The following is a 24,065-nucleotide window of genomic DNA, read 5'->3' on the forward strand; positions in this document are numbered from 1 at the left end:
AAGGCACACATTCAGTACAAAGATATATGTGCCGGCAAAGCATCTACATAAAATAAATAAAACAATTCCCCAGTTTCTTCAACTAATCCCTTACTTGCTCTAAGCATTGAAATAAAAATAAATCTTTACATGGCTCTTACAAGAAAGGCATGCTCATGTGCACCTGAAATATCAGCACTGAGGCAAGAAGATCTTGAACTCCATGCCAGCAAAGACTATATACCACATTAAAAAAGAAAGGAGTTCTGAGCCACAAGAGACACAGTCTCAAAAAATATCAGGCCAGATATGGTAGCACTTAAGAGGCAGTTGGAGGTGGATCTCTGTGAGTTCAAGAACAGCAAGCAAGTCCCAGGATCACCCAGGGTTACTCAGTAAGACTACGTCTCAAAAACAAAACAAGCCCGTCCATTCTTATGAGCAAGGTAGTGGGTTTTTTTATAGTTATACATTCATTTAAACATCAAAATAACATTAAGTCAGGGTTTTTAGTAAACCTTTTATAATAGATTTATTTCACAAGGTAAACTGATTTGCCCAACACCACAGTAATAACTAAGGAAGACTCAAACTTTAGCCTAAAACCTGAGTCTGTGCTCTTAACCAACTCAAAACAAAAAGTTACAAGTCAAGAAAAATCAAAGACTTAAAATACACAGTGTTATGGTGACCTCACAGATTTTGAGAACTCCATGACATGAAAAAACTAGAATGACAGAATTTAGTACCTCAACTTCCTCTCAGGAAGCTACTCCAAAGATAAAGCACACAAGCTGCAGGCCTGCAGACCTGTGTAGATAGAACAGTAAGTAACTTAGCATCTAAGTGTCCTGCCTTGAAGACCAAATAGGCAAAGACAGCAAGAGCCCGTGGCTGAGTGTCATACTCAGTTCTGTACCTAATAAAAACTCCTAAGCCTTGAGAAGTCAGTTTAGTAAAGACATAGTCTGAATTGAGGCCCGTCCCTATTGAGTCAGCATCTTAAAACAACTTATCAGTAGTACTAACATGGAGCTGCCTCCTGACATCTTTGAGAACTAACAAAAGCAGAGAGAAACAGCAGAAATCACTTCATCTAGTCCCATCAATTTTATGGCTGAGTACAGGAGCCCAGAAAGGCTAAATGCAAAGCAGCAGACTGAACTGTTGGAGCACTTGTTATAGCTACAGTGTCACTGCACTATAAAGCTGCAAACCAGAAACAGCAGGGCCCTGACATCAGCTATCCTACACTTTTTACCTCTCTTCTTCCTTTCAAACCCTAGCAGAGGAACACTGGCACTCCAGCTATCCAATGCCTACTGTATGCCAGGCGTTGTTCTAGGCCAAGCAGTTTACCTATGACATTTTCAGAGAAACAAAGATCTTTGGCACTAGGCTTAAAGTGTAACTAGAGACTGAAGGTACTAAATATAGCATTTATTTAACAAAGTAATATAAAATAGATTTTTAAAAATGATTTCCACAGGAGGTAATTAAGAAGTTATAGGTGTGACTGTGGGTGAGTGGGATTCTGGTAAGGGAACAACTGTAGGAGGATGTCAGACATATCAATGGGATTAACAGGCTGGGGATGTAGCTAAGTGGCAGAGCACTTGCCTAGTATGCACAAGGCCCTAGGTTCAAACTCCAGAATAGCAAAAACAATCTGAAGTAGAGTGCATACTGTTTGCTTGTACAGTCAGTATCAGTTCAACGGCCTCATTAGCTTAAGAGTAACACACTGAAAAAACATACTTTGCCAGCTGAAATTTAGTTTCTAAGCAGTGGATCCAATGATCCATTGCAGATTTCCAAGAAAGAAGACAAACCAGAGTTGTGTTTAAAATTAGAGGTATAACACAGGAAGAAAATGGTACTCATTTAAGAAGTTAACGCAGCTAGGCATGGTAGTCACACTTTTAACCCCAGCACTAGAGAGGCAGAAGCAGTCACATTTCTGTGAGTTCAAAGCCAGCCTCGTTCCAGGACAGCCAGAACTACAGAGAAAGTGTCTCCCAAAGAAAGGTTACAAGGCAGGTATAGAAGATGAACTACACAAATAAATCAGCATGTCCTGGCTGCTGCCTGGCTACAAGGGCACAGTCAGACAACATAAGCTATTGAGAGAAAAAAAAAAATCAGAATATATCATTACCAAAATGCAGGCAGTCTAAGGGCCACGATAACAACCATTTAAAGATAATAATCTCTATCTATGGGCCATGTATAATAATCATATTCTACATTTGAAAAGCAAAACTTCCCTCTCATTAACATAATAGACAAAGGTATACAAACTATAGTTTCCAAGAATCTGGAAATCAAAGCAGTGTAACCTGAAAACAATGTTGTTGATGTACTTGTGAAGACAGAGCACTAGAACAAGTCCTGTTCTTCAAGCCTCCAAGTCTTCACACTGTAAGTTAGGAGCACACTGTCATTACACATATCCTAGAAAGTTATTAAACAATCAAGAAGAGCAAAGTGAAGCCATTAAGAACTGACAGACAAGAATTAAACTGATCCATCACATATATTTTGTGTAGTATCACAAACTATCACTTGTTTTGGTTAAGTAATTGATGTTCAGTTTAGAAAATCAATTTCTTCTGATTGAGTGAAGTCTTCTCCCCATGATTAACAAGAAGTAACCCGAGTTTAAGGGTAGACATCTTATATTCTAGACACCACACACCCAGTTCACACCACACACCACACAACATTCAGGAGACCTTTGATAAGGGAATAAACAGTGCAACCAAGAAAGGTTTTCCAAGTAGAGAGCACTTTCATAATGTGTTATTGCACAACTACACAAAGCTGAGGAGCCAGTATCTGAGGGCCTACTACTCAACAGGTAATGGAGTTACAAAATCAGGAATTCGAGACTCCTCCCTTCAACACAGGATTTCTCAAAATGAGTTCCACAGAAAAGCAGCACAGACTGACCATCACTGAATCATTCCTAAACCCTTTTATCCTTTCCAAGTTTCTGGACTCTCATGTGAGAAAGGGATGAGGACCACCAGAAAGCAAAGGTGGGAGAGTCTGTAAGACGCAACAAGTTTGCCAATGACTTTCTACAGGACTCACCCCCAACACCATGCACACACTGGTGACAAATGTCACCACACAAGCATCTCCTTAGTCAATAGTCTTTGGACTACTACCACCTGAAAAACCCCTCACGACAGCAGCAGAGAACCACAAGGAAAGGTGCCACCTAGAGGGGCACACATTTTCACAGACAACCAGGAATACACAGTCTTCTTTGACTACAGTTTAGAAAAATCCCACTAACTTTACTGGGGAGGCAGAGGCAGAGGCAGGCGGATGGATCTCCGAATTCAAGAACAGCCTAGTCTACATAGAAAGTTCAAAGCCCGCTAGGGACAGACAAGACACACACATAGACACACATCCACCACCACTTCTCTCTCTCTCTCTCTCTCTCTCTCTCTCTCTCTCTCACACACACACACACAAGCACACACACAATAATCCCACAAACTTTAAATATTTCTGAGCAAAGAATCCCTTTTAAGATCATTTGTCTCTACCACAAAAGATCAGCTCAGACTGCATCCAAGACCTTGACATTCCAAAACTTCAGATACATTTTGAAATAAATTAGCAAGTTTCTATCTCAAAAAAAAGTCCCCTACAAAACAGTGATTTATTATATCTTATCTATCTTAACCACATATACAAATCCCTGCAACATAATAAAGTAAATAATTTGAGCCAGCATTTTCTCAGCAAACATGTCAACCAATACTACAATTTCAAAGCAGTTACGTTCAAAAGAAACTAAGTCTCCCCACAGAATAAGAGGTGCTGTTGGGAGCATTTCTGAGCTAAGCACAGCTGGTGTCAATCTCTCCTCTATCTAAAGACAAAACATGAAGTCCAGTCATTTATGTGTAGAATTTATGTAACAAGAAAACCTTAGTCACACACACACCTTAGAACACTTACTGATCACCTTTACTTCATTAACTCAATGAAAAAAATAAGATAAACAAGCCATAAGAAGATATGCAGACTTTTCAGAAAGGTGATTTTTAAAACTATTGTCCTGCTTCTTGGACAACAAACACAAAACATTGAGTTCCTTCGGTACCCAGGAGTCAATACTCAGGTGTCATTGTTAAAATTTCTTACCTTCTGCTACGTCATCATCAACTGCTCCTTTCACCTGAGAAAAACACCATTGAATATCATTCCCTCCTCCAGCTCCTGGAAGAATAAAACATAGCAATTAAAATTGAGTTCTGTTCTGTTTACGCTCATAAACACAGTGATGGTATCTGTGGCTGGCAGGATACTCCCTGCATAACTACCACTGGGCCCACAGATTTGGAACCAAATTAGGCTCCGAAAGTTGGTAGTATATTAAAAACAAATCTGCAGGTATGAAATATTCAAAGGCATACAGCCTAACAATAATTATCGGCATACAGATACTCAAAACCGCACTTCTGCTTTCCCCTCCCCTTAAAGACAGCCAGAGCCTTTCAAGTAAGACCTACCAGGGGGAAAAAAACCAACAAAGTTAGTTTTCCTTTAAAGGTACAAAAGGCCCACAAGAGTTATAAGTCTAAACTACCATGAAATATAGAACGAAGAGAAAACTTCGGGAACATTACTGCCAGAGAGGAGGGATGATTCATGTGGACTAAGCAAACACAACACCCATTTCTTTGCGTTCGTGAGGAGCAAATCACTGGCTGCAGACAGAGGAAAAGGGGCGGAAATGCATGCCTGGGAAGAGATGGTCAAAGGAAGCTGCTTCTGCCTCCATTCACCTAAAGGACCCAGAAAAAGCAATTTTACTAATCTGTCAAGTCCTACAATACAGCTCCAATTATCATTTCATTGTTCAGCAAGGTCAAAGGACAGCTTGTTTACATTGCAAACAGTAAACCAGACCAGCATAACTTCTCTAAAGGTCCTATTATCTATGTAACTATTGAAAAGACAGGAAAATTTGTTTAATCTCCGACACTCACTGCCCAGCACTAAAGAGGAAATGGAGCGGGGAGCACCGCCTGGATTTCTGGAAAAGAAACTGAATCTCAATCTAGAATTACTCAACTAGATAAAGGGCTTCAATACTAAAATGTACAAAGATAACCGACTCTCAAACGACATTAAACCTCACTTTTCCTTTACCCACTCCTTGCTAAATTATTCCCCAATCAGGCTTTCTCCCCCCTGCAAGCTTTTATAAAATCCCTCTCCCTTTGGCTATTTATATCGCCAAACTCCACAACTATTTTAACTCCAAGAAACCCTTCTGGGAAAAGGACATCTGCACAAACGCTACCGTGCAAAATGCAAAGTTTAAATTACCTTTTTCTCCCACCCAGCCCCCACCACGAGTCTTTGCAACTTCTATTAAAGGCTTTGCATTCATGAGTGGCCAAAAAAAAATAAATAAATAAGTCAAGGAAGGGAGCACAATCGCAACAAAATTCAGGCTTACATCCTCAAAACCTGATTTACCCATTAATGTTTGTGCGGTGCTGCGGGAACTGTGAGTGGGGGGTATATGATTCCATTGTATTTTAACTTGCAAAGCGCTCTTCCGTATTATCAGTCCAGAATACATTTCTACAGGAAGGTTCGCAATAGACCGGGAAGAGGAATGAATATGTAAGGAGGAGCGGAGGGAGCAGGGTGCAGAGGAGATCCATCTGCACGCCTGCACCCGCCCCACCCACGTCGTCTCCCACCCCCACCGCACCCATGCCCTGTTCCTGTAGTGCCAGGCCCCGGGCCGGGCCTCCAGGCCCCACAGTCCCAGCTCAGTGCCAGGCCGGCCCGCCCGCCCGCCCCGCACTCGGCCAGCGCCCCAGGCCGAGGCCCCGCCACCACCGTCGCTAGGGGGTGACGGAGAGCGCGCAGAGGAAGCGGCACCCTGTCAGCCGCCCAAGGGCCGTTTCTTCTTTACCTGCCATGTCGCGCTGCAAATGGTGACCCTGCCGGGCTCGTCCGGGCCTCCGCGACCGGGGCTCAGCCCCCTCACCTGGGGATGGGGGGATCGAGGGCGCGGATGGAGGCGGATGGCACCTGAGGGGGGAGGGGACGGGGACCTGGGCGGAAAGGAAGCAGCCCGGGCGGAGCTGTCGGCAGGATGGTGGCGTTCACTCAGGGGCGTCCTGTCTCGTGCTCCTTCTCCCGCGGTGAAGACGGCAGCGGCGGCGGCGGCAGCGGCGGCGGCTAGGACAGCGACGGCGGCCCCGGCGGCAGGGGCAGGCGACTCCACTTTCAAAATGGCGCCCGCTGGCTGCCCGGTGACGTCACTCGAGGGGGCGGGCCGTCTTTGGGGCGGGTTGCTCTGTGTTGGTCACGCCCCCTTCCTGCCTTGCTCTCGCCCCGCCCGGCCCGCTAGGACCCTAGAGAAGGTCCCTGTACGGAGCTAGAGCTGCATTTAGAGCTGCATTTAGTTAGCTTTGGCTGTGGGTTGAATGTGCCAGGCCGCGGTGCCCAAGTGACCTAGGCCTGGCCTGTCTGCACCTGGCACTGTCCCAAGCCCTTGAGCCAGGGTCGGGACTCTGGGATGGCCTCATCTGTTCACTTACGCTCACCCACTTGGTGAGCTGGCTCTCTCTAGAGAATACCCCCCCCCTTTTTTTTTTTTTTTTTTTTTTTTTTTTTTGCTGTTCTGGTGACCCTGTGAGTGAGCTCCGGGGGCACCAAAATAAAGAGACAGTGATGCACACTCGCTACTGCCTGCCCAAGGTGAGAGTTCACTGAGCCCACTGGGCTTGTTCCATCTGGGTGAATTAGATTACCTTCCTGTGGACCAGAGCCCTTGGCTACTGAAAGCAGTTAAGAATAGCTCTCCACAGAAATTGAATGTTGTGAATGGCACAAAAAGTGGCCCAGATCTGTTCAGATAAAAGTGGTAAAAATCAATGATTTAAGAAGCTATGTTCTGCTGGCTGCGGTGGGTGGCACATGCCTGTAATCTCAGCAGCACTTATGAAGTGAATTTTATAGGTTCTAGAGTTCAAGGACAGCTGAGTTTGAGGCTAGCCTGAGCTATCTGTATGAGACCTTGCCTAACATCACACATCAAACATACACACACACACACACACACACACACACACACACACACACACACACAAAGTAAGTTAAATCCATTTAAATGTAACCTCTCCCAGTCAGATTCTCTGACATTTCTCCCATTTCCTAGTCACCTTTTTTTTTTTTTCTTTTCTTTTTTTTTGGAGCTGGGGACCGAACCCAGGGCCTTGCGCTTGCTAGGCAAACGCTCTACCACTGAGCTAAATCCCCAACCCCTTTCCTATTCACCTTTAACTAGGTTGGATGTCCTTGCTTAATAGTGTCAAGTTCTCCTGGTGGGGAGGGGTAGTAGTGGTAGATGCATGCCATTAATCCCAGCACTCAAGAGGCAGAGGCGAGAAGATCTCTGGAAATACGAGGTCAGCCTGGTCTACAGAGCTAGTTCCAGGACAGCCAAGGGCACACCAAGAAACCCTGTCTTGAAAGACAGGGGGGAGAAGAGGAGGAGGAGGAGGAGGAGGAGGAGGAGGAGGAGGAGGAGGAGGAGGAGGAGGAGGAGGAGGAGGAGGAGGAGGAGGAGGAAAGAGCAACTACAAAAACAATGTGTCAGGTCCAAAGGAAACTCCAGTTCCCCAAAATGCAAAAGGCAGTCCACATATCCAGAAATGAGCTCAACCCGGACTATAGGAGGATTTCTGGCAGTTAGATAAAAAACTGCACTGCCCTCTACCAAAAGAGTCATTTCCCTTACTTCTGGCAAAAAGGAGATATAGCTACCTATGTTGCCTAACTGTATATCAAAGCACATGCTGGTATCACAAGAACATGTTACACATTTCAGTCCTGCCCTTCTTATCCCTCCCCTCCCCTAAACTCCCTCCAGCCCTCAGGCATTCCTCTCCCAGCTACTCCTTACACCCTGCTATTCTGGCTGTTTCCTCTATATTTTATCCCCTGCTATTCTTCCCTCTCTGGCCATGTTCAGTCTGTGTTCTGGACTCTTCCAGATGCCTCTGGCTGTTCTCTCATATCAATAATCTCCCCAACCCCCTAACCAACTCTGAAGCAGCCGTGTTGTCAGTTTATACAAATAGTCTCATAAAGTATAATGCACTTTTCTGTTTCCTTAAGCCACATTAAAATGATCTCAGCCTGTGTCTGTTATTAGACAGAATTCTTTGAGGCTAGGAAGTATGTTATTCATCTCCCTATCACCAACCGCATAATTCATGGGATTAATGGATGAATAAATAAGTCTTTCTGGGTTGGGAAGAAAAGCCACTTAAATGTTGGCTCCTTAAGGTTTGCTGAATTGTAAATATTTTCCCTCACTCTTTTTTAATTTTAAAGATTTATTTAATGTGTATGAGTGTTTTGACTGCATGTATGTATGTGTGCCACGTACATGCCTTATGCCCTCAAAAGAGTGTGTCACACCCCTGGAACTGGAATTACAGTTGTGAGCTGCCATGTAGATGTTGGGAATTGAACCTCAGTCCTCTGCAAGAGCAGCTAGTGCTCTCAACTGTTGAGCCAACCCTCCAGCCCTCATTCTTCCTAACTCCGGGGGAGGCGGGGGGAGGCGGGGGAGGCGGGGGAGGCGTTTTAGAAGTAAACTTGGTGGGTTGGGGATTTAGCTCAGTGGTAGAGCGCTTGCCTAGGAAGCGCAAGGCCCTGGGTTCAGTCCCCAGCTCCGAAAAAAAGAACCAAAAAAAAAAAAAAAGAAAGAAAGAAAGAAAGAAAAAAGAAAAAAGAAGTAAACTTGGTGATCTCGCCTACATTTATTAAACAACCAACTCCATTTAGTAAATAGTTGCCCGTGCATCATATATTTGCTGCAAGTACTTCCCATGGCATCTTCAAACTTGTTTATATACTACCCAGGAAATAGGATATCCCCATAGAATAATGCTCTCCTCTCTGTACATAGCCTTGAAACTTTTGTTTGAATTAGTTTTGAGTTTTGTTTTGCTTTGTTTTGTTTTGTTTTGTTTTGAGACAGGGCTTGCTCCTTAGCCCTGACCTAGTAGAACTAAGTAGATAAGGCTATCCTTGAACTCACAGTGATCTGCCTGCCTATGCCTCCTAAATTCTAGGATTTCAGGCAAGTCACCGCACTTAGGTGCAAGCTTTTTAATGTGAGACTCTTAAATGTAACTCTTGATCATTTGACCATGCAAGGTGACCAAGCCTTGCAGAATTGAGCTCAACTTGGGTAAAAGAAGAGAGAAATTCCCTCTTGATTTTTCTGGTGACACTTTTTGAAGACTTGAGACTTTTCGGCTTCAAATCTGAGTCAACAGACACAAAAAATGAATTATAGAATCAGAAACATATTAGAACTGAACAGGTCTCACCCTGGGTGACTGCAAGGTGGCTTTTAAAATATATTAATGATGTCTCGTGGGTTCCATTGCTAACTGGAATTCACTCAAGATCTTCTGGGCACTTGGGACTTGAGTCACTTCTCTACCTCTGCCCTCTGCAGCACACACAGCCTGTCTTTTAGGCTTCTGCCAGCTCCACTCCACTGCTGCTGCTGTTCTTGGTGGTCATCAAACGCTACTGGCATCTCCAAAATGCTAGAATCTTCACTGCAACTGGGATGCACATTCAGTAGTAACCTTTCCTAGGCTTTCTTCAGGGACCCCAGCCCTGCCACACAGTGCCAAGCCTCAGCTGCTCTCCATGACCCCTCAAGTCTTTATAACCAGTACCACGTAGGTTACTCTTACACTACTAAGTTCAGCTGCCAGGACAAGATACAACCTTGGCCTTGTCTGGAACACCCACTCCTGTGGGCTGATTCTCAGGAAATTCTTTCCGGAAGGTTTCACCTCGACAATGCCGGTCCCTTCTTCATCCCTGCTAAATTCTCACTTAGAGCTGACAAGTACTAAGTATCCCAACAAAACAAAGGTTTCACTTTAGTAGTTCTGCTCTCTTACTAATCACAGCGGATTCTTCAGCCCCAGCTAACCAGAACCACAGATTCCTCACACCAAAGGCCCAGTAGAGTCTTTGCTTCCCTCTGAAACCTCGCAAGCCAGGCCTCCGTCGTCTGCACTGCTCCCACCATTCTTATTTTCCAGGCTCTTACAGAACAGCTCCCCGTGCTCTCAACATTCAATGGATTTTCTAGCCCAAAGTTCTAAAGCCCTTCCGCAATCCTCCCCAAAACATGGTCAAGACTGTCACAACAATACCCCAGTGTGCTGATACTAACCTGTCTCCCTTAGGGTTTCTATTGCTGTGATGAAATATCATAACCAAATAGCAAGGAGGAGAGGAGTTAGTCAGCTTACACCTCCACATTCAGTTCATCACCAAAGGAAGTCAGGAACCTGGAGACAGGAGCTGATCCAGAAGCCATGGATTAGTGCTGCTTACTGGCTTGCTCTCTTAGGCTTGCTCAGCCTGCTTTCTTATAGAACCCAGGACCACCAATTCAGAGATGCCTCTACCCGCAATGGGCTGGGCCCTCCTCCATCAACTATTAATTAAGAAAATGTCTTAGAGGCCTGACTACTTATCATGGAGGCATTTTTCCAACTGAAACTCCCTCCTTTCTGATGACTCCAGCTTGTGTCAAGTTCACAGAACACTATGTAGCACACATGACCAGAGGAGATTTATTCAAGAATTAATTCTTTATCTGATGAACCAGATTTGGAATTGGGATTAATACAAACCCTTCTCCATTAAAAAAAAAAAAAAGATGGAGAAGTGGTATCCTTTTGCACTCTGTGTTCTCCAGGTGGTTACATACAGAGTCTCCAAGCGAGACCATACATGTAAGGACAAAAGCAGATATTCCATACACCAAAGTTAAAACAGGCATGATGGCAACTGTAATCACCAGGATAATCTTGAGTTCCAGACCAGCCTAAGCGACATGTGAAGATCTCCATCTAAGAAATAAAAAATAAAGGAATTAATGTTTTAAAGCCAAACCTTGTAGGGCACACTTAATCCTAGCAAGTATGGGAGGTGGAGACAAGAGGATCAGAAGTTCAGAATCATCTTTGACTATGTCTGAGCAAGAAGCCAGCCTGGGCTACACGAGATCCTGTCTAATGGAGAAATGAATTTAAAGAGACGGTGGGGGAGAAAAGGAAATAAAAGAACAGGAAAAAGGGAGAAAGAGATAAAAAGAAAGAAAATGGGAAGGAAAGAAATTAATAGGGCAAGGGGAATGGTTCAGCGGATAAAGTACTTGCTGAGCAAGCATGAGAGCTGTGTCCACATCCCTAGCATCTTACCTTTGCAAAAGCCCCTGTGGTAACAGGTTGCATGTATGTAACACTGTAACACTGGGGGTTAGAAACATGCTGACGCTTGCTGGTGAGCTAGTCTAGTTGTACTAGTGAGTCCAGGTTCAGTGAAGCAATCTGCCCCCATAAATATAGTGGACAACCGAGAAAGACACCCAGTGTTAACCTGTGGTCAATGTCTGTCCCTCCTTCCCTCTCTCACTCCCTCACTCCCTCTCTCTGTTCCTCCCTTCCCTCCCCCCTTCCCATTCCAGCCAAATGATAGCTAGTCTTTCAAGGCCTGAAACAGTTGCAAGGCCTTTACCAGAAACACCATAAGCAGTTGTCAGCTTTTCATCTTTGCTACAAACTTGGGGTGGATGGTGATCTCTCAAAGCTAGTAGTAGTTTACAGTGTAACTACTTACTTAGTAATTCTTACTAAGGTGATCCCAGCATAGAATTCACTTTTTTAAAAGTTACCAGTATCCTACATAGAAAAGTGTTTAGCAAAAAAGTAACAGTAACTCTACCAGGTTGATTATTATGTAGTCAAAAGCTTGTTAAAAACAAAACAAAACAGAAGAAAAAGGAAGTTGCTGAGCCTCAGAAACAGGATACAGAATTTGTATAGAATGTGACTCCCCAGTAGGTACAACCAACTCAAAATCTGTCGATTCCTTACAGGAAGAACAGTTACCACCATGTTCATAACAGTGTCTTCAGGACAGACACAGTTGGGTGGTCATTTCCTCCTTAGCCAGTTGGGTTTCTCTAAATAGTTTATATTTAACCTATATCAATGAGAAAGAAAAATTTTATTTTTAATGCTAACTCTAGGCCAGTAAGATGGCTTAGGCGGTAGAGGCCTTTACTACCAAGTCTGGTGAGCTGATTTCTATTTCTCAGACACACAGTGGAAAGAAAGCAACTCCTGTGAGTTTACCATTGACCTCCAAACAGGCATCATACCATGAGCACATGTGTGCATGTGCATGCACAGGTGAACACTCACACACACATGAATAATGCACACTCATATACACACTCACACATATACACACCCACACACACCCACACAGACAGACACATATACACACATACACACATATACACACTCACACATGCACACAGGAACACATACACACACATACATGAGAGTGCATAGCACAGATGCACAAAACTTTAATAAGCATTTAAAAAATAAAAGTCAGATGATGGTGACAACACATCTTAAATCCCAGAATTTAGGAGGCACAGGCAGGTGGATCACTGAGTTTGAGGCTAGCTACACAAAGAAATCCTTACTCAAAACATATAAATAACTAAATAAAAATAAATAAATACATATATACATAAACAAACAAACAGACAGACAGACATTCTACTCAGGCATGGTGGCATGTGTATGAAATCTCAACATTTGGGAGCAGGCAGTAGAGACAGGAAGATAAGGAATGGTGTGTATCTGTGTATCTGTGTCTATGGCATGTGCACCCACACTGAGTTGCTCAAGTGTTGGGATGCTTGAGTGTGAAGGTCAGAAACAATTTTTCAGGAGTTAGTTCTCTACTACCATTAGGATCAAACTCAGGGCTTGGAACCGTTACCTGCTAAGCCATATCATTATTCTTCCTTTAAAAAATTATTATTTTATTATTGTATGTGTATATGTGCATTGCCTGCCCATATGTATGTGCATCACATGTATGCCTGGTGCCTGCCAAGGTCAAAAGAGAATTTTGGATTCCCCAGGACTGGAGTTATAGGTGGCTATGAGCCTCCACATGGATGCCCTGCAAGATCAACAAGTGCTGTTAACTAGTAGGCCTCTCTCTCTCTCTCTCTCTCTCTCTCTCTCTCTCTCTCTCTCTCTCTCTCTCTCCGTTGGTTTTTTGAGGTAGGGTTTCTTGGTGTAACCCTGGTTGTCCTGAAACTTATTTACCATCGCCCAGGTTCCAAAACCTTTCTTAAAAAGAAAATCTCAGAATTGGAGAGACAACTCTGTGGTTTAGGATGTGCACAGCCCTTACAGAGGACTTGAGCTTTGTAACCCACATGTGAGTTCAGCATCCACTTCACCTGACTTACAGTCACCTGTAACTCTTGTCCCAGGAAACTCAGAGAGGGCTTCTGGCTTCCAAGAGCACCTGATTCACACGGTGCGCTCACACTCTCTCTCTCTCCCTCTCTCTTTCTCTCATTAAAATTAAAAAATAAATCTTTAAAGCTGTAGGATTATCTTTAAAATCTTTAAAAATCCTATTCCTGTAGTCCTAGTATTTATGTTGATCTTCCAATTATGATGTCCACTTTCCACATAATGAGCTCAGAAGTCCTATTTTAGAATATTTACTAAAATAGACCTATATAACCATTGGGAGCCTTTTTCTTACTGTGATAACAAAACAGAAGTGTGGGACATGTGTACACAGGAAAGATCCACCACTAACTAGTGTGAAAACAGCTGTGCTTCCTAGTGAAGGCTGTCACTGCATTTTGTTAAAGAACAATTCGAACGTTCTGGAGGCCACTGCTTATTTTTCCAGCTAGACCGCTGGACAGTCCTTGTTCCTCCATTTTCCCCAGAAGGCAGTTTGGCTCCAGTGTTTTATAATCATCATGGGATTTACTTAACTAGTGTGCATTTGACCTCTTTTTGGACATGCACTGTCTGAGGCCTGTTTTCACTCAAATCTAGCTGGGGGCGATCAGTAGCTTCTATATGTGCAAACAGCTCTTCCTAGGCCTCGTGGCTGGAGATTCTGTCTTATCCTTCACAGTCCCATTAAGTCCCATTGACAAGCACTGACAAAGCAATACTTCCATGACCCCTAAAATCTTATCTCCTCACATTCGCAGCCCTGGGGCATTTAGTCTAAATACTGGAGCTTCTGATGGTCTTGGCAGACTTCCAACTATTGTAGAGTAGCACGTGTGTCTTGAGGACTCAAAACCCCAGGAATCTGACTAGAGATGTGACTCAGTTGGGAGAGTGCTTGCCAAGCATGCTCAAAGCCCTGGGTTCCATCCTCAGCACCATATAAAACCATGAATAAACCAGGCATTAGGAGACAGGAGCAAGTGGTCTTTGAGTTCCAGGCCAGCCCTGCCTACAGAGTGAGTTCTAGGACAAACAGGGCTACACAGAAAAACTGTGTCTAGTAAAACAAAACAAAACAAACAAATCCCCCTCCCAAACCTTGCGTAATGGTGCATATCAGAATTCTGGGCAAGACTTGGGAGGTAGAGGCAGGAGAATCGTGAGTTCAAGTCATCCATGGCTACCTAGCAAGTATGAGACTAACCCGGGCTACATGAGACTATTTCTCAAAAAAGTAAAACAAAACCAGGAGCGGAAAAACTGGCTCAGTAATTAAGAACACTTACTGATTTTGCAAGGACTCAAGTTAGGTTCCCAGCACCTATGTCAGGTAGCTCATGGCCACCTGTAACTGCAGTTCAAAGGATTCAAGAACATCTGGCCTCTGAGAGACCGATGCACACAACACACGTGGTGCACATAAACTCATGCAGGCACATACTAACACACACAAATCAAAACAAAGCTTTGCAAATGTTTAAAAACAAGCAAAAACTTTCAAACACTGATTTATATCCCGGGCTACCATAACCTTGGGGACTTCTAGTCCCTTTAGAGGGATAAACAGTTTATTTTTCATTTGTCCAAACAGAAAATAGCCACTAGTATTGGCTCACACTTTTGTGTGGGATAGAAGGGACACATGGGGACACTTTGTGCTCTGTATTATAAAGACACAATTGCTCTCCACATTATATGTCGGAATCTACACATATATGTTAACCTTAACTTAGTTAATGCATAACTATTAATGTTTTTTTTTCCTGACTTAACTCCTTCCCAATCCATGAGGCCCAGAGTATTACAAGGTTGATACTGTCATGTCCATAGGAAATTCCATTTCTACAAATTCCAAATGGCAGAAGGGACAAATGTCTAGCTATGATGCCTATTAGCATACTAAACAAAGTGCCTGCTGGCCTCCAGGCTCCCTGGGTGTCACAAGTACCTGTTACATCCTTCAGAGTCCTTGTTCTGATCACTTCTTCCCCTCTCCTAAAACTGCCTCCAACTACCCCTTTCTTTACACCACTACTATTTTGGATATGCTAACTCCCCCCAACTCACCCCCAAACTTCCCCAACCCTTCCAAGCCCCCCCCTTCCACCCCTGCATCTGCTTCTCTCATGGCCAGATACAGTCTCCTGGTCATGCTCAGTCTACTGCTTTCTCCTCTGCCCAAAACCTTCCCCTTAATCATATCACGGAGCAGTCATGTTGACAGTTTATACAGATACCAGCAGAAACAAATTTGACCCAGCATTTTTTTTTTCCTTTTTCTTTTTTTCGGAGCTGGGGACCGAACCCAGGGCCTTGCGCTTCCTAGGCAAGCGCTCTACCACTGAGCTAAATCCCCAACCCCTTGACCCAGCATTTTAAGAAGCACCCAAGTCTGGATATACACAGAATGAGAACAGAATTCTAGAACTCAAGGGATGAGAACCAGGGAGACACAGACTTCTCAGAGTCTCGGAAGCACTGCTGACCATCACCTTATCAGAGCGGCAAGGCTGAGTTCCCGAATGCTTGACTCTCTTTGTCCCCATCCCATCCCCATGCCCTATAAAGCTTGCTGTCCAGAGAGGAGATCAAAGGTACTTGGGGCTTCCTAGTATACTAATTGGCTGCCTTCTGAGATCACTGGCTTTCCGAGTACCATACAGCTTTAAAGTCTCGGTTCTCTCTCTCTGCTCCTTGGCCTTTGTGGTGACAGGCACCCAGAGCTCCTGGACACTGGTTATGACTTCACAAAACCGCATCTCAACAATAGGGCTTCTGAAGGCAAACCCAGGTCCAATACTGAGCCCCGAGCACTGGCTCAGGGTGCACAGGGGAAGAACCAGACTTTCTCTACTTTCTGAAATGTTGAAGGAGGCAAAGCCTGTTTCCTTCTGTTTTTATTGTTGCTGTTGTTGTTGTTGTAATCACAATTCAGGGTTCAAGGATCATCAAATTATTCTGGATGGCGTCTGCAAAAACCAAGTAGCAATTCTGTATTTGGCAAGTTCCTAAACTTTGTCGGGAATGTTATCTTAAAGATCTTCCCAAAGTAAAGGGGTACACTAGGGTTTGAAGGGATTGAGGCATTCTTTGCTTAGTGGAGTGGCTGGAGGTCAGCCAGCCAGTCAGAGAAAAGACCGAGAGCAAGGGTGGTTTTTGTCTCTCAGTCCACTCAGTAAAAGCTCCCTTCACAATTCCACCAAGATGTGTGCTTCCCAAGTGTCTTTCATTGTGTTCCGACCCAATGAGCACTTATAGAAGACATAAGTTTAAACACATTTTGAAAACACTAACAGGGGCCAGCAAAATGGCTCAGTGGATTAGGGTGCTTACTGCCAAGGTTGGCAACTTGGGTTCTGTCTGCCCCAGAACCCACACAGTGAAGAGAAAAACCAACACCCTCAAGTTGTCCACTCACCTCCCCCCTATAGGTTCATCTCTACTTATGCGCACATACGGACAAACATATACAACCAATGAGAATATTTTATTTATACAAAATTACTGGGCAACTTAGTAGGACCCTGTCTCAAAACAGGGGGAAAAAAAAGGACTAGTGATATAGAGTGCTTGCCTAGCCTTCATGAAGCCCTGGGTCCCATTTTCATCACCTTATGAACTCCATGTGTGAGCACACACCCATAGTCCCAGTCCTCTGGAGGTAGTAGAGGTGGGAGGGTAAGAAGTTCAAAGTCATCCTCAACTTTACATAGGGAATTTAAGGTTAACTTGGGTTCCTGGAAACCCCATCTCAAATACAAACAATAACTAGATACATGAGTTAATAAATAAGAGATTTGTGGGTAGAGATCTGTGGTACCACACTTGCCTAGCAATGTGCAAGGCCCTCAGTCCAATCTCTAAGACTGCCAAGAAGAAAACAGTCAATCAACAACTGTCAGGACAAAAAAAAAAATCCTTGAATGCCAATGGTGGTGGTTCATGTCTTTAATCTCAGCACTGGGGAGGTAGACACAGGCCAGTGTGGTTTGAGGTCAGAGTGGTCTACAGATCAAGTTCCAGGACAGCCAAGGCTACACAGATAAATAGAGAAACGCTGTCTCAACCTGCCCCACCCCCAGACACACACGAAAGTCTTTATGGTTAAAACATGTAAACTCATTCATAGGCCACAAATATGCCCTGGTGTGGCGTTACCTCACTTCTTGTCTTTAGGAGAAACTCGCCAATGCACAGGGGAAAAGGTGATAAATATGTCTACAAACATTTAAAAATGACTTTAGGGAAAATTGAAAGTTTAATGAATCAAATACAGCTTACATTGTAATAGACTGTTAAAAAGTAAAAGCAAAAACAAAAATAAAACAAAAAACCTCTGCTGTGGTAGGTTATGTTGGCAGCAGTTATAAAAAAATTGAACTTAATAACTTCTAATTTGGAAGGCAGTAAACTGTAACAGAAGTGAAACTTAAAATTGCCTTCAGCAAGGGAAGGAGACAAGGAACACCCTCCGGACACTCTTCGAAGCACGGCCTCCGCCACTAACCTCCTCCTCTGTGTCAGAGTCCGAAGCCCTACAAAGTAACCAGTGACTTCTTTGGAAGGTCAAGTGAGGATGCTATGAAACCCCACTTTCAGTCCCTGGCAGAACTCTTTCCAAATCTAAGATTTCCCTCAGGCGCCAGCACCCACCCACATAGGCTGTCTTTCTTTGTCTCTGCAGGCTTCTGGGTCTCAAGCAAGATATCCAGGGGAAACTGTTTTTGACACTCATAAAAGCAAGACAATATGATTGAGAGAAGAATGTATCTAAGGTCCCGACTCATATAAGAATAAAAGAAAATAAGCCAGGAGCCTATAGTAACAAGCCAAACAACCAAGAAGTACTCATCCTGGTGAACCTCTGAGAATTCTGATAATTGGATTGGCCAGCTGGCCTGTAAGGATTTTCAAAAACAAGGCAGAGGGACTGGGGATTTAGCTCAGTGGTAGAGCGCTTACCTAGGAAGCGCAAGGCCCTGGGTTCGGTGCCCAGCTCCGGAAAAAAAAAAAAAAAAAAAAGAACCAAAAAAAAAAAAACAAACAAACAAAAAAAAAAAAAACAAAAACAAGGCAGAAGCAGCTGAGTGGATAGTGGGGCACTGGTAACTGTATATATGATTCCATTCACTCACTCATTCATGGATTGTTTCTTTTAATATTGCGTCTTTCTATGCAGCCCTGGCTGTCCTACAACTCACCTTGTAGTCCAGGCTGACCTTGAACCCAGAGAGGACAAGTGCCCACAGAGGCCAGAGTTGTCTTAGTCAGCATTTTTGTTGCTGTGATGAAACACCACAACCAAAAGCAACTAGAGAAGGAAAGAGTTTATTTGGCTTCTGCTTCCATATCGGAGTCTATCACTGAATGAAGTCAGGACAGGAACTCAAACAGGGTGGGAACCTGGAGGCACACCAAGCCCCTGAACTCATGATTTCTTTGCTCTGATGAGTTGTAGTGAGAAAAGTAAACCCCTTCTTTCTTTTTTTAAAAAATATTTATTTAGGCTGGAGAGATGGTTCAGTAGTTAAGAGCACTGACTGCTCTCCCAGAGGTCCTGAGTTCAATTCCCAGCAACCACATGGTGGCTCACAACCATCTGTAATGAGATCTGATGCCCTCTTCTGGTGTGTCTGAAGACAGCTATAGTGTACTCATATACATAACATAAATAAATCTTTTAAAAAATATTTATTAAATTTTACATATGTTTACATACACACACACACACACACACACACACACACACACACACACACACACACACACCATGTACATCAGGAGCCTGTGGAGGAGAGAAGCAGCATCAGATCTCCTAGAACTGAAGTTACAGGTAGTTGTGAGCCACCGTGTGGGTGCTAGGAACCACACCCAATTCCATTGCAAAAGCAGTTAAGTGCTCTTAACCCCTGAGCCATGTCTCCAGCTCCAGACTCCTCCTTCCTTAAACTGCTTTTGTCAAGGGTTTTGTCCCAGCAGTGAAACAAATAACTAATGCAGAGATGGGGCTAGAGGTTAGAGTAATCCTGCCTGGTTTCTGCTTTCTGTTTTCCCTGTTTCCTGGTCTTCTGAGATAGTAGTAATCTCACCCCATGTTCTCACATGAACCCCTACAAACTTTTGTTGACTGTGCCCTTTCAAACCATGAGCCAAAGGTAAACCTTTCCTCCCTTGCTTCTTGTCAGACAATGGCCTCAGTAATGAGAGGAGAATAAACACAGAGGGGATCCAAGTCATATGGGGAGCTTGAAATGCTAAGGTTGGCTTGATCTCAAAGATGGTTTGTTGCCACCCTCCAGCAATTTGGCTTTCCTTGATCAGGGTGTGGTTTGGGCCGTAAGCGGGTTTTTTGTTTTGTTTTGTTTTTGTTTTTGTTTTTGTTTTTTGTTTTTTGTTTTTGTTTTTTAAAGACTCCCTGTGATTCTAGTATGTGACCAAGACTGAGAAGCGCTGCAGGAGGAGAAGTTAAAAATAATGAGAAATAATTGGATCCCAAGGTTCATCAAACGAAGATGTGGCCATGGACCTTGGCATTTGAAACTGTCACCATGGAGACAAGCAAGCCTCAAAGAATTTGGAAAGAAGCTCTGTTCCAGAACTTCCTCTTTCTAATTTTTCTCATGTCTACAGAAGGGGAATCTTAAAATGAGGTCAGTGAAATATATTACATACAAAGTGCGTGTGTGTGTGTGTGTGTGTGTGTGTGTGTGTGTGTGTGGTCTGTACCAAGCAAACTGGTATGCATCTAAGTTTTGAAGAGGGGAGGGTCCATGTTTATATCCCAAAGTTTTGGGAATCCCTCACTTATTGGTAAGAGGGGTATGATATGAGATGTCTTATTTGACAAAGCAGTATCCTTACAGTGCTGGTCTTGTATGTCCCTGGAAATCAGGCCTCACGGCTAAAAGTATTCTTGTCATTTGAATCACAAATGTACCCTATAAGCTTCTATTTTAAATACTTGGTCTTCAGTTCATGGTGCTGTTTGGTTTTTGCTATTTTATTTTGTTTCAGAGACAACGTTTGACCATGTAACCCTGGCTGGCTTGAAACTCACAGAGATTCTCCTACAGGGATTAAAAACATAGGCCAGCTCACCCAGCTATGGTGCTTTGGGGAGTTTTTGGAAACTTTGGGAGCTCAGGCCTGCTGGAGGGAGTAGGCCTTTCCTCTAGTTCCACATAAACATCTGTTGTGCCCTGAGTGCCGCCTTGATTCCCCCATCACGATGGACTGAAATCCCAGTGAAACTGTGAGCCTTTCCTCCCATAGATTGTTTCTGTGAGAGATTTTGGTCACAGAGTAGAAAAGTGAATCACAACAAGTGCCACTTGCAATGAGCCATTGTGGTTTGATGAGAAGTGAGGCCCTCTGTCTATCGATGTGACGTCTGTCAGCATCGCCCGACATGACATGAGTCAGTGTTTTCAGAGAGAATAATGACTGCAGTAACTCTAACAGCAGTCCTACCTGCCTTACACTCACAGGTAGTGCTAGACACTAAGCTGAACCCAGGACAGGTACCACTGAGTGTGACTTAATGATGGGAAACTGTCTGAGAAGGACAGTGTCAGGTGCTCTTGGGCACAAATCAATACTATGGAGTGTACTTATGCATGCCTCAACCAACTGACTGGGTGCAATCAGAGATTGCAGCTCTAGATATGGTAGTGCAGGCCTGCAATCCCAGCCACCTGGGATGCTGATAAGAAGGATTGGAAATTTAAAGGCTGCCTAGGCTATAGAGTGGGTTCAAGGCTAACCTCGGCAACTGATGATATAGCTCAGTGGAAAAGATTAGTGTGTGTGAAGTCATAGCTTCCATCCGCTGTATCTCTCTATGTTTATCTCTCTGTCTCTGTCTTTATCACTGTGCCTTTGTCTCTCTGTCTCTCTGTCTCTGTCTCTCTCTCTCACACAACACACACAACACACACACACACACACACACACACACACACACACCATAATGTACTGAACATTTCTGCTGGTAGAACATGTCATACTATTTTATTGTCATTTAAATATCTTAAAAATAACTCATTTTAAAAGATTTACTTAGCTTACTCTATGTGTATGACTGTCTTGCCTGCACATAGGAATTGTGCACCATGTGTGTGGTTGTTTAATCCTTGGAAGTAGAGTTACAGATGGCAATGAGCCACTACATGGGTGCTGGAACTAGCCCAGGTCCTGTACAAGAACAGCAAGTGCTCTTAACCTCTGAGTCATTTCTGCAACCCCCTGTCTATTTTTTTAATGAGACAGAGATAAAAACATAATGCATAGACCAGTTACATAGTGCTTTATAAACATTATCAAATATTGCATGCTGTGCATACCTGTATTGCTGTGCGTCATAACATTTAATTTTATTTATTAGCATGTGCATGATGTGTGTTTGTGAATGCAGGCACATATATGTCACAACACATGTATAGATTCCAGGGATCAAACTCAGCCTTACACAGCAAGCATTTTTTCCCCTCTGAGCCATGTTTCTGGCCCTGAACTATACTGTTAGACAACTGGGCATAAGAAAGTGGTCTTGCACCAACATCACTGAACAACGGAGAGGAATGTACTGTGTTCATTTGTATGGAACAGGGTCTCACTCTGTAGTGCAGGCTGGCATAGAACTCACTACAGAGCCCAGTCTGTTCACATACTCTCAGTGATCTTCCTGCCTCAGCCTCCTGAGTGCTGGGGTTATAAGAGTGTACAACTCCTGGTTGAGTAATGAGTTGTTTGTGGACATTGCTGAGGCCCTACTGTCATTAGGTGGTAAAAACTTATCATCCGTGATACTCTTCCTGTGGTCTAGAACTGCACTAACTCATTCGTGCCTCTCAATAACCCAGGGTTGCCCCTATGTTACAAGCAAGTGCTTTCAACTAATGAGTATTAGTTAGGCTCCTAACCTGGGCATTCAGATGCCAGGGTTCATCCTCAACTAAGCACCCAGAAAAGAGGTGGCAGGCTGGCCAAAGGGTGGTGACTGTCTCGGAGGCAGTGTGACTGAGTATCACTTTTCTTCCTCATGCCAGTTACCAGCAGGATGGAAATTCAGGACAACAGAAACAGCTGGATGTGTGAGAACGTCGGTCATGATCACACGGTAGAGGAATCACACGGTGGAGGAAGCTGGGATCAGGTGCAAGGCCACCTGCCTTCATTCTTTCACTCGTAGAGGTTTCAGCTCATTAAAAACTGCTGCGGAGAACACACATTCTTGCTTAAAACACTCATGGGAAAAATTTAAATATAATACTTTCCTTTATCTTTTGAGAATGTTATACAAGTATACAATGTATTTTGGTTATATTCACTCCTACATCCCAACAACAATAACAATTCCTGGACTCCCTTATCCTCACATCCCTAGATATGTCTTCTAATTATATCTTACTTATTTATCTATTTAGTTATTTATTCAATGGTGGGGGGGGCTGTACACATATCACTTCCAGTATGTGGAGGTCAGAGGACAACAGTTTTTTCTTCTTCCATTCTGTGTGTCCTGGCATTGAACTCAGGCAGGCTTGAGGCTTGGCAGTAAGTACGTTTACCGACTGAGCCATTCCCTTATCCCCCTAGGCATGTTTTTGAAGAAAAGCAATACTGAGACAGTAGTTTACTTCTTGGAGGAAGTAAGGGCAAGACCCGTGGTGCATGATGAACTAGTCACACACACGTGGCACATGACCACCCCCTCACTGGATGAGTAACCTAGCATCACCTATCTTGTTGGGAACAGAGAACACTCATTATTGGCACATGGATTTCTCACCAGTTCTCCCAGATGCTTCAAAAATGATCAACCTCACAGGGGTGTGAGGCTTGGGGAGTGTACACCTTTAATCCTAATACTTGGGATGCAGAGGTAGGGGGATCTCTGAGTTCAAGGCCACCGTGGTCTACAGAGTGATTTCCGGGCCAGCCAGGGCTACACAGAGAAACCCTGTCTCAGAAAATAAACCAATCAAAAACCACTAGGTAGAGCAACAGGGTGGTAAAGAATAAACCTGTTGCTCTCTTTGTCTGAGTGTTAGAAGATGGTTTCGTGCATAATGTGCTCGGATGCTGATTTCTATGCCCAGACATCCTCTTGCAGTCCAGACGACAGCATGGTCAAGCATCTCAATGTTGTGTAAAAATTGCTTTCCATCACTTCTGATTGGTTGATAAAAGAAGAGCCAATTAGCTGGGCATAAGAGAAATGGTGTGTCTTCCAGTTCTAGTCAGGGGGCCAGCCCCAGATGAGAAGAAGGAATTTAGAGACGGACCACAGGGAGAGGCCAGGAAGATCTGCCACGAGGTCATGATGAGAAAGTTGCCATGAGGTGTTGTGGTAAATATTGAAAATGGAACACCATCCCACCCTATCGCCAGCACCATCAGGCCTCATGGCATCAGTGGGGTGTTCTCATCTCAGTCAGCCAGACTCAGCAGACTCTCTGGCCTGGAGCTCTCATAATGTCTCCACCCGACTTGCTAAATTCCTAATTCCCATCCCATGCTACCTCTTGCTACTCTCTGGGCCCTGCAGCCATCTCGCCATGGCTAACCCCATCAGCGACTGCTTTTCTAGTTCCCATGTAACGACCGCCTATCTCTCGTTGTTGACTCTGCTCAGTCACAATTTCCAGTAACTGATAAAAATCAAAACTCTAGGAGGTTGTAGTTTAT

At 43.9% G+C, this 24,065-nt stretch overlaps 1 protein-coding gene and 1 long non-coding RNA gene across 10 annotated transcripts in view; one reads left to right on the forward strand and one right to left on the reverse strand.

Moving 5' to 3' along the window:
- Ppp2r2a (protein phosphatase 2, regulatory subunit B, alpha) overlaps positions 1-6,257 on the reverse strand; it is a 59,039-nt gene extending 52,782 nt beyond the window's left edge. For 2 of the 6 annotated variants that reach the window (XM_087584812.1, XM_087584811.1), the window contains exons 1-3: positions 5,939-6,257; positions 4,592-4,790; positions 4,147-4,221 (exon numbers count right to left, since the gene is read on the reverse strand). In XM_087584812.1, the coding sequence (XP_087440938.1) occupies positions 4,147-4,221; positions 4,592-4,655 (139 nt within the window). In that variant the 5' untranslated portion in view covers positions 4,656-4,790; positions 5,939-6,257. 6 annotated transcript variants of the gene reach the window in all.
- A 9,574-nt stretch (positions 6,258-15,831) lies between these two features.
- Positions 15,832-22,672, forward strand: LOC102555410 (uncharacterized). Of its 4 annotated transcripts, none has more exons than XR_015638895.1 (4): positions 15,840-15,970; positions 18,061-18,276; positions 19,804-20,026; positions 22,424-22,672. It is a non-coding gene; the product is annotated as an uncharacterized LOC102555410 (long non-coding RNA). The 4 variants fall into 4 exon arrangements; XR_015638896.1 differs by having other exon boundaries at positions 15,842-15,970; positions 18,061-18,151; XR_015638894.1 differs by lacking the exon at positions 18,061-18,276 and having other exon boundaries at positions 15,832-15,970; positions 19,787-20,026.
- Positions 22,673-24,065: the final 1,393 nt, after the last annotated feature.

Source organism: Rattus norvegicus, chromosome 15, assembly GCF_021556685.1.
Source record: "Rattus norvegicus strain SHRSP/BbbUtx chromosome 15, alternate assembly SHRSP_T2T, whole genome shotgun sequence".
Taxonomy (NCBI): Eukaryota; Metazoa; Chordata; class Mammalia; order Rodentia; family Muridae; genus Rattus; species Rattus norvegicus.